Here is an 11,424-nt window from a genome sequence, read left to right on the forward strand (position 1 = left end):
TAACTAAGGAGATAACATATGTAACTAAGATGACATATGTAACTAAGGAGATGACATATGTAACTAAGGAGATGACATATGTAACAAAGGAGATGACATATGTAACAAAGGAAATGACATATGTAACTAAGATGACATATGTAACTAAGGAGATGACATATGTAACTAAGGAGATGACATATGTAACTAAGGAGATGACATATGTAACTAAGGAGATGACATATGTAACTAAGATGACATATGTAACAAAGGAGATGACATATGTAACAAAGGAAATTACATATGTAACTAAGGAGATGACATATGTAACAAAGGAAATGACATATGTAACTAAGGAGATGACATATGTAACAAAGGAGATGACATATGTAACAAAGGAGATGACATATGTAACTAAGGAGATGACATATGTAACTAAGGAAATGATATATGTAACTAAGATGACATATGTAACTAAGGAGATAACATATGTAACTAAGGAGATAACATATGTAACTAAGATGACATATGTAACTAAGGAGATGACATATGTAACTAAGGAGATGACATATGTAACAAAGGAGATGACATATGTAACAAAGGAAATGACATATGTAACTAAGATGACATATGTAACTAAGGAGATGACATATGTAACTAAGGAGATGACATATGTAACAAAGGAGATGACATATGTAACTAAGATGACATATGTAAATAAGGAGATGACATATGTAACTAAGGAGATGACATATGTAACTAAGGAGATGACATATGTAACTAAGAACTGGAAAGTAATCACGATGCTGTACTGAACCACGTTTATGTGGACACACCTGTACAGCTTCATTGTATTTTCCATGTGAAGAACTCGTCAAACTGGCTGAATGGTTTCTGTGTTTATTTCCGTTGGTACTAATATCAGGACGTGTTGCGCTATAGACATATTTATATCGTAAGTACTTTATTAAATAAGATTTAGAAAAAAAGCTTCAGTGGACCACGTGAGAGAACTCTTCACCCCTTGACCTGTTATTGTAAAAGATAATAATTAATGTCTATAATAAACACATTTAAATAAAACCTTGTGTACCTGTGGTGACCCGGTAGAAGTCCAGCCAGTCGTCCAGGATATGACATATTCTCCTCTGGAGTCTTTTCAGCTCTCGTCCCGCCCGCCCTCCTCCTCTCCTGAAGAGACAGGGTTCTTCCAGCTTCTCCACCTCCTGTAGCACCTCACTGGAACGCACTGACACCTGGGTCATAATCAAAATCTCCTTGTGTATGAATGTTGGTCAAGAGAGACTAGTACAGACATTGGAAACACCACTCAATGAGACGAAATCCTAACTGACGTTCTCTTAGCCAGGTCGTTATTGTAAAATATGTGTTCTCCAAGAGCTACTTAGTTAAATACATGCGATAGATCCTCTTTAACGTCTCTTACCCTCTTGGTGTCTATGGGCTGGCCCTGGTTCTTCTGGTGCTTCTTACTCAGGGAGAGCTCCTGGGCTGCCAGAGAGGTGAACGCCCCCTCAGTCTGCAGACAGGCCTGGAAGACAGCACACGACTCATACAAATCATCAATCAGATTCACCAGTCACCAACCGTTCACCAATCAGATTCACCAGTCACCAACCGTTCACCAATCAGATTCACCAGTCACCAACCGTTCACCAATCAGATTCACCAGTCACCAACCGTTCACCAATCAGATTCACCAGTCACCAACCGTTCACCAATCAGATTCACCAGTCACCAACCGTTCACCAGTCACCAACCGTTCACCAATCAGATTCACCAGTCACCAACCGTTCACCAGTCACCAACCGTTCACCAATCAGATTCACCAGTCACCAACCGTTCACCAATCAGATTCACCAGTCACCAACCATTCACCAATCAGATTCACCAGTCACCAACCGTTCACCAATCAGATTCACCAGTCACCAACCGTTCACCAATCAGATTCACCAGTCACCAACCGTTCACCAGTCACCAACCGTTCACTAATCAGATTCACCAGTCACCAACCGTTCACCAGTCACCAACCGTTCACCAATCAGATTCACCAGTCACCAACCGTTCACCAATCAGATTCACCAGTCACCAACCGTTCACCAGTCACCAACCGTTCACCAATCAGATTCACCAGTCACCAACCGTACACCAATCAGATTTGGCCATCACCAACCATCATCAACACATTAAGCCTGAAATAGCTCTAATATATTATCGTCACAGTGTTTTCTCACCACTTCTTTAGTTGGGGTGATGTTGGGCAGGGGGGAAAGTGGTAGCTGGACACTCTCATTCTGACTCTTAAAGCTGAGGGTGGTACAGGTACCGCTCAACATCCGTACTGAGATCTGATCAGACACCTGGGAAAAAATAAGAAAACAACGAAAAGTTATGGAATGCCACTTCCCTTAAATATATCGTAATCTTAACTAAACCCTATCCTAATCCTAATTAAACCCTATCCTAATCCTATCTCAATCCTAACTAAACCCTATCCTATTCCTATCTTAATCCTAACTAAACCCTATCCTAATCCTATTTTAATCCTAACTAAACCCTATCCTAATCCTATTTTAACCCTATCCTAATCCTATCCTAATCCTATTTTAATCCTATCTTAATCCTATCTTAATCCTGACTAAACCCTATCCTAATCCTATTTTAACCCTATCTTAATCCTATCCTAATCCTATTTTAATCCTATCTTAATCCTATCTTAATCCTGACTAAACCCTATCCTATTCCTATTTTAACCCTATCTTAATCCTATCCTAATCCTATTGTAACCCTATCTTAATCCTAACTAAACCCTATCCTAATCCTATCCTATTCCTATCTTAATCCTAACTAAACCCTATCCTAATCCTATTGTAATCCTATCTTAATCCTATCCTAATCCTATTGTAACCCTATCTTAATCCTAACTAAACCCTATCCTAATCCTATCCTATTCCTATCTTAATCCTAACTAAACCCTATCCTAATCCTATTTTATCCCTATCTTAATCCTATCTTAATCCTGACTAAACCCTATCCTAATCCTATCTTAATCCTAACTAAACCCTATCCTAATCCTATTTTAACCCTATCTTAATCCTGACTAAACCCTATCCTAATCCTATTGTAATCCTATCTTAATCCTAACTAAACCCTATCCTAATCCTATTGTAATCCTATCTTAATCCTAACTAAACCCTATCCTAATCCTATTGTAATCCTATCTTAATCCTATCCTAATCCTATTGTAATCCTATCTTAATCCTGACTAAACCCTATCCTAATCCTATTTTAACCCTATCTTAATCCTAACTAAACCCTATCCTAATCCTATTGTAATCCTATCTTAATCCTATCCTAATCCTATTGTAATCCTATCTTAATCCTGACTAAACCCTATCTTAATCCTATCTTAATCCTATCTTAATCCTGACTAAACCCTATCCTAATCCTATTTTAACCCTATCTTAATCCTATCCTAATCCTATTGTAACCCTATCTTAATCCTAACTAAACCCTATCCTAATCCTATCCTATTCCTATCTTAATCCTAACTAAACCCTATCCTAATCCTATTGTAATCCTATCTTAATCCTATCCTAATCCTATTGTAACCCTATCTTAATCCTAACTAAACCCTATCCTAATCCTATCCTATTCCTATCTTAATCCTAACTAAACCCTATCCTAATCCTATCTTAATCCTAACTAAACCCTATCCTAATCCTATTGTAATCCTATCTTAATCCTAACTAAACCCTATCCTAATCCTATTGTAATCCTATCTTAATCCTAACTAAACCCTATCCTAATCCTATTGTAACCCTATCTTAATCCTATCCTAATCCTATTGTAACCCTATCTTAATCCTAACTAAACCCTATCCTAATCCTATTGTAATCCTATCTTAATCCTATCCTAATCCTATTGTAATCCTATCTGAATCCTATCCTAATCCTATTGTAATCCTATCTGAATCCTATCCTAATCCTATTGTAATCCTATCTTAATCCTATCCTAATCCTATTGTAATCCTATCTTAATCCTATCCTAATCCTATTGTAATCCTATCTTAATCCTATCCTAATCCTATTGTAATCCTATCTTAATCCTATCCTAATCCTATTGTAACCCTATCTTAATCCTATCCTAATCCTATTGTAATCCTATCTTAATCCTAACTAAACCCTATCCTAATCCTATTGTAATCCTATCTTAATCCTAACTAAACCCTATCCTAATCCTATTGTAACCCTATCTTAATCCTATCCTAATCCTATTGTAACCCTATCTTAATCCTAACTAAACCCTATCCTAATCCTATTGTAATCCTATCTTAATCCTAACTAAACCCTATCCTAATCCTATTGTAACCCTATCTTAATCCTATTGTAATCCTATCTTAATCCTATCCTAATCCTATTGTAATCCTATCCTAATCCTATTGTAATCCTATCTTAATCCTATCCTAATCCTATTGTAATCCTATCTTAATCCTGACTAAACCACAAGAGAGATTCCTAATGGGCATAACTAAATTCTCACCTCTGATGATAAATGTACTTGAAGGCTGTTCCTCTATTGGAAGTGATGATTACAATAGAGGCAAATAGCCCACTTTAGAACTGAAATGGAGCGATCAGTCATGATGACGTCGTTGGAGTATCACAGTATCCGTGGGTAACGTCGTCATGCCCCACGTCCCCTGCTTTGTTACAAGCCCCCGTACTGCTGTCCCAGAGGCTATCATATGACGGCGTTGCCCAGCAACAGGGACTTCCTCTTCTTCTTGACTGAGTTTGTCAGTGAAGGGCCTTACATCGTTGGGGATTACAAACAGTAGTTGTAGACTAAACTGGGCTATAGCCTATTATAAACTGGGTGGATCAAGCCCTGAATGATGATATCAGACCGTACACCACACCTCCTCGGGCCTTATTGCTTAATTAGCTTACTCTTAGTTTCTTTACTTTACCTTAAATTAGGTGAGGGGTCAGATTAAAAAGACAACTATGAACATACATTTGCTCATTTACATTGAGCTATATCCTGTATTGACTGAACTGTTGACCCCATGGGAACCCTGGTTCTCACCTGAATGACTATCCTCTCCTTAACCCCAATCTGCCAGGTCCACTCCTTAGTGACAGCTCCTTCTGGGTCACACGTCATCCCACCACGCTGATCCCACACAGCAGTAACAGTCCCACTACAGACAACAACAGTTCGCAATTAGATCCATCCATGTCTGCTTTAGTCACAGCAGACATACTCACAATAAGCACACCGTGTTAATAATAATATCCAAAGCGATTTACAGTCATGTGTGCATACATTCTACGTATGGGTGGTCCCGGGGATCGAACCCACTACCCTGGCATTACAAGCGCCATGCTCTACCAACTGAGCTACAGAAGGACCACAGAAGGTGTTCACTGCCAGCTAACATAATCCCTGTGGATCCATTGATTAAAGACCAGTGGAGGCTGCTGAGGGGAGAACGGCTCATAATAATGTCTGGAACGGAACGAATGGAATGGCATGGAAACCATGGAAACCGCGGAAACCACGGAAACCACGTGTTTGATGTATTTGATACCATTCCGCCGATTCTCCTCCAGTCATTACCACGAGCCCGTCCTCCTCAATTAAGCTGCCACCAACCTCCTGTGTTAATGATCCCTTTCATGTGATCTACGCCTCACCCTAACCAGTAGTAATCCACTGATCCCAATTTAAGGCTTCCTCATGCAGAGGTTCGGTTTGCTCCTAGCAGAACTTGGCTATTGCCGTCTGTGCTCGCATACTCCCGAAACACCTTGGCTTTAAAAACAAGTACAAATATTACTATTACTACTAGTAATATTAATATTACTATTGTTAGACAATCTTGAGCCACCGTAGCAACAACATAGCCAGAAACCACTTCCTCAAAATAGTCCAAGATAATCTAAGATAAATCAAGACATCTGTCATTCATTTTGACATTTATAGTTGAGCAATTTTAAATCTAGCTAAGATGTTTGGTGCAGTATTTCTCAAGTGCAAAAAATGTTCCCACTCCTACTAGGAATAGTAGTGTTGACCAATCATCGTCGATGGGACGTAGACATCGGCTACTGAACTACGACTTGCCTCAAAAAAACAGTGTTGTGTGCAAGAACTGCCGGGGGGGGGGACGAACAACAACGTCACAAACTGTTAATATATGCGTGAACTGTTTCGACTGGGAAGCATGTGTCAGCTTTATGTGAACTAGGAACCTAGCTCAGCTCAATTAATTCATTAGTACAACTAAATTGGGCCTTCGAGTCAGATACTGTACATACTGTTCTTAGTGCCCCTATTTCTGTTAACTTTACTGTTTGACAATTCTGTTCAATCTTTAACCATTTACCATGTGTTTACCTGAGTGGGTGTGTGACGGTGCCCCGTCCTACTGCGGTGATGCTGGCCAGTGTAACAGCGCTGAGTTGGTCACTGAACACATTAGTATAGAACCCTCCACAGGACAGACCAGAGTGGCTCTGACACACTGCTACAAAACCAGACGGGTAGCTGGGAAGGGTCAAGGTCAAGGCGACGGCTAGGTTAACCCATTTAGATTTAGATATTAGAGATTTAAACATCATTGATGAGTTTAATTTTAGGAAGATGTTCCCTGCCCATTCCCCTGATTCCTTGCCTTCACAGATCTCAGACAACTGGTTTTTAGTTTCTCTCATATAGCTTTCCCATACCTAGTGCTGTCAGATCTGTGAAGATTAGTGAATGAGGTCAGTAGCGAAGTAACATCCAGGAATGAATCAGCTTTAGTTGGAAACGTGAGAAAGGATACTATAGGAAGGAGGAACCATCATTGATCCTGTAGTGTAGTTTCTGACGCGGTGAATCCTGGTCCTCCTGGTTCACCTCTGGTATCTGAGGGTAAGGCCAGGTCTTGCCTCCTCCTCCGCTTCCTCCTCCTGTCTTCTTCTGGTGTTTAAAGTGTGGCTTGGCATCCCCATAGTGACGGAGGATGGGTGGTTTGTTCAGCCCACTCTCTGCCTGCTCTGTTGTCTGTTTTCTAAATGAAGTCATACTGTAATCATACACATGGACAAATTGGCACACTCAAAGTAATTGAAAAAGCCATTAGGGTGACATGGGGATATGTTGTGCTGCAGGAAAAGCTGTGGAAATATAATACAACATTGTAGGTACCAGCAGGGAAGTGAACCCAGGTCGCTGGCATGAATGTCAAACATGCATCGCACCAATGCGATTAACCTGTTTTGGTGGGGATTATAACATGGCTAATAACACAGTGAGGATTTCTACAACATAATAGAGTAGAATAGAAGTTCTTACATAGGTATCCTAGCCAGTTGCAGCCTCTCTACCACCCAATGACACAGCTTAGTCCACTGAGGTTCCTCATGGGTTGGTTCCTTAGGCTGGACGATCCAACCTGCATGTACCATACAATACAACTTTATTGTCCATATGCTACAGCGAATAATGGATATTTTTGTTCTGAACACCCCCCCACACACAGTAAATAGAAGCACAGTGTCAAGCCGTAGTGCAGTCAGCGGCCCCCTGAATGGAGGGTGCAGTTAGCGGCCCCTGAATGGAGGGTGCAGTTAGCGGCCCCTGAATGGAGGGTGCAGTTAGCGGCCCCTGAATGGAGGGTGCAGTTAGCGGCCCCTGAATGGAGGGTGCAGTTAGCGGCCCCTGAATGGAGAGCATGTTTTGAGGTTAAGGGCATTGCTCAAGGGCACAATGTGGCTACATTAGATGTCCATCTACCACACACTAAGTCAAATGATATGATAACTTGTGCCACGTAGCAAATTGTTTTTCATCCAAAGTTACTTGCAGTACAGTGAGCACATACATTTATTTTATGAGTGTGTGTTCCCTGCGGGAATTGAACCCACGACCTTGGCTTTGGGTTCCAGCTGTGGCTCAGTTGCTAGATAAAGCTGATAAAGCGAAGGCAGCACTACTACTGCTCTATACCGTACAGTTTTTATATATATATATATATATTTTTTTTTTTAACTAGGCAAGTCAGTTAATTAAGAACAAATTTTTATTTACAATGACGACCTACACCCCGGCCAAACCTGGAAGACGCAGGGCCAATTGTGAGCCGCCAAATGGGACTCCCAATCACAATACCAGATTCGAACCAGGGTGTCTGTAGTGATGCCTCTAGCACTGAGATGCAGTGCCTTAGACCCTTTCGTCACTTGGGAGCCCCTAATCAGGTATATCGTCTGCATATAAATGTCTAGGAGTAACATAGTGTGTGTGGTAATGTCCTACCTTGCTCTTCATAGGTTTTTGAAGAGATGGAGAAACTTATAGTTGTGGTCACATGAGCTGGAAGGAAATTGTTGAAAAACAGCTTGATGGGAATGTCATCTTGGATACAAAAGACAATAGTTTACATGTATTTCCTCAACCCTAGCCTGCATGTATTTCCTGAACACTAGTTTACATGTATTTCCTGAACACTAGACTTCATGTATTTCCTGAACACTAACCTACATGTATTTCATGAACACTAGTTTACATGTATTTCCTGAACACTAGTTTACATGTATTTCCTGAACACTAGTTTACATTTATTTCCTGAACACTAGTTTACATTTATTTCCTGAACACTAGTTTACATTTATTTCCTGAACACTAGTTTACATGTATTTCCTGAACACTAGTTTACATTTATTTCCTGAACACTAGTTTACATGTATTTCCTGAACACTAGTTTACATGTATTTCCTGAACACTAGTTTACATTTATTTCCTGAACACTAGTTTACATGTATTTCCTGAACACTAGACTTCATGTATTGTTAAATGTTCACTTATAGGACTAAGGAGGAGCTTCCAAGAGAAGCATCCACCCATTGTCTCAGTAATACCCATAATACCCCAGATGAGTGTGAGTGAATTATTAAGCAGGGAAAGTCAAAAGGCAGGAACTGGTTTTAACTGATTCACTGACTAAGGCCTTTTATAAACACCTGTGGCCTGTAGACCAACAATCTCTCTTGTAAACCAACCTAGCCTCTCCCACAAGCAGGAATGTCTTATATTTTTGACAGCAATGACTTAATATAGGTGGTTTAATGTTTAAGACCAATTTTATTACTTATCCCAGGTCTAAAGTGGCCATGGTGAGTTTGGTTAATTAAAGTAGATGGCCTGGGGAATTGTACTGTGTAAATGTGAGACTTTTTTCAAAGTCATAATTTGACTTCCTATTAGAAAAGATGTCAACTAATTCAGTGGGTGAGTGCTGACGAGTTCATGTTGAGGGTTCACCTTTTTGTGCATGGGAAACTGACGATCTTTTGCGCAAATTGGAGTCTTGAGGCTGTTTCTCAGACCCATTTTCCACCTTGGACGGTTTCTGTTTTGTCTTTCTCTTTCCCGCCATCTGCCGAAGAGTCTCATCGAAATTCATGAAGCCCTTCGACTTGCGAGGTTTCCCTCCATCACCACCCCCGCTGCCGACACCCAACTTCCAAGATGGTTTGACATAAACTGCCCCTGCGGTCAAATCCTTCCATGAGTAATTCAGAACGTTCACGAGGCCGTGTGGAATACATCCCTCCTCGCTCCCTTCATACTGCAAAAGCACACTCCCCAACTCGCTCAACAACTGAGGGGCGATATGCTTGTATGCATCCATCGGGTCCATGTCATCTAACCAGTCTGCTGGCACGGCCGCGGCCTCCGGATTCCTCTCATCACCACCCATGTCCAACGATCCGTTGATAGAGGGCCAGGTATCTGGTTTACCAGTGGTAGAGGGTTTATTTTGCACTTTGTGTGCATTGTCTTCATTCTTTGCATCATATTTGTCATCGTTAACGCACTCACTGTGAGCGCATAGGCTATAAATTAGAATAGAAAGTATTGAAATAAAGATTTGTTTATTTATAAATATTAAGTCAAGCACACACAAAACAGACATAAAATTCTGGCTTGGGCAACTCTGGCTTGGGTCTGATTGATGTCACACTTTTTCCCCAGCCCTGGCTGACACACCAGAATCCAATAATCAACTAATCATGATATTCAGTTCAAAATGCAAGTAGTTAAATCAGCTGTGTTTGCTAGGGATAGAGGGAAAAGCGGTACACCAATCAGGCCCCCGATGACTGGAATTTCCCCGTCCACCGTCCCCTCACCCATACCCGGGCGCGAACCAGGGACCCTCTGCAAACATCAACAACAGTCACCCACGAAGCATCGTTACCCATCGCTCCACAAAAGCCGCGGCCCTTGCAGAGCAAGGGGAACTACTACTTCAAGGTCTCAGAGCAAGTGACGTCACCGATTGACATGCTATTTAGCGCAAACACCGCTAACTAAGCTATCCATTTCACATCCGTTACACCAACATGTATAAAGTCTATATGAGTTTAGCCTACCTTTTGACTGTTGCCAAGCGCACGCCCACATTTGCCAGATCAAAGCAATGCTCCAAGGGCATTCTGGGGCGCTTCCTATGTCCCCGTCCTGTTGGCTGAAGAAGTTGTGAAAATTATTATCCATTATCCCAGTTTCCTCTGTTGCATGATATAGTAATAATAAATAGTATATTTATTGGGTTACCTGATCAAAGAAATACAGAGGTCCGGGTCTAAAATCTGTCATCGTCATTTGCAAATAATTCCAGTCAGTTATACTCTCCATAAAAGTGTTGATTAACTTCCCACATTATCTACATCTGGTGTTTAAAAACAAACATTTGAATCCCAGTAGAATCTCCAAGCTTGCACTGGGTGCGTGAATAATGTTCGACAATCCACCTCCGCGTTCATCTACTGTAAATGTAACCTTTATCCCTTTGAGTTTGCTGAAGCTTGTTGCTTGGATACACACACTGCGCCCGGCCCGTCTCCAAAAGAGTTTACGCACCAGAAATGATCGACTCATGGCAACAATCTGAAAGCATAACACAGACAATACAAACCACGGCTTCTAAAAATAGATTGCGGCTTGAGCGCTTGATATTTTGCAAAAACGAGTAATGCGGCACAAGGAGGTCGCGGTCACCCAGTGCGCAGAGCGAGCGCAGTAACTTGAGATGAAAGGCTTTTGGGGACATAATTGGATGAGAATTGTTTACAGAGAAAGTGGTTATTCGATTCTGGCCTGCTTCCGTTATGGACCATTTGCTGAGTGAGGAGATCAGTAGTGTTCCCATGCCAGGCTATTGACTCATGATTTATATTTTATGTAGCCTTTTAAATGGCTGCTTTTCTTATTGTTTATACATGTCTAATAATGTTATATTGAGCAACTAGTGTCACTGTGTCGATTTGTGTCGATTTGTAAATGACAACGTGATTATCTATTTGACTTAGATTATACATAATATTTCCTCTCCTACTATAACCTTGAAATAGGCCTATTATGATG

At 40.9% G+C, this 11,424-nt stretch overlaps 1 protein-coding gene across 3 annotated transcripts in view; it reads right to left on the reverse strand.

Annotated features, from left to right (window-relative positions):
• LOC124032365 (uncharacterized protein C3orf20-like) overlaps positions 1 to 11,024 on the reverse strand; it is a 23,069-nt gene extending 12,045 nt beyond the window's left edge. For 2 of the 3 annotated variants that reach the window (XR_006838264.1, XM_046344725.1), the window contains exons 1-11: positions 10,615 to 11,024; positions 10,431 to 10,525; positions 9,316 to 9,890; positions 8,311 to 8,367; positions 7,348 to 7,447; positions 6,836 to 7,078; positions 6,406 to 6,555; positions 5,092 to 5,206; positions 2,235 to 2,360; positions 1,427 to 1,531; positions 1,073 to 1,235 (exon numbers count right to left, since the gene is read on the reverse strand). Coding sequence is in view for 2 of the 3 variants with exons in the window: in XM_046344725.1 (XP_046200681.1) it covers positions 1,073 to 1,235; positions 1,427 to 1,531; positions 2,235 to 2,360; positions 5,092 to 5,206; positions 6,406 to 6,555; positions 6,836 to 7,078; positions 7,348 to 7,447; positions 8,311 to 8,367; positions 9,316 to 9,890; positions 10,431 to 10,525; positions 10,615 to 10,695 (1,810 nt within the window). In the remaining variant the exon portion in view is untranslated. The remainder of the gene's footprint in view (positions 1 to 1,072; positions 1,236 to 1,426; positions 1,532 to 2,234; positions 2,361 to 5,091; positions 5,207 to 6,405; positions 6,556 to 6,835; positions 7,079 to 7,347; positions 7,448 to 8,310; positions 8,368 to 9,315; positions 9,891 to 10,430; positions 10,526 to 10,614) is intronic. The other variant, XM_046344732.1, reaches the window with a different exon arrangement.
• Positions 11,025 to 11,424: the final 400 nt, after the last annotated feature.

This window comes from Oncorhynchus gorbuscha, linkage group LG01, assembly GCF_021184085.1.
Source record: "Oncorhynchus gorbuscha isolate QuinsamMale2020 ecotype Even-year linkage group LG01, OgorEven_v1.0, whole genome shotgun sequence".
NCBI lineage: Eukaryota > Metazoa > Chordata > Actinopteri > Salmoniformes > Salmonidae > Oncorhynchus > Oncorhynchus gorbuscha.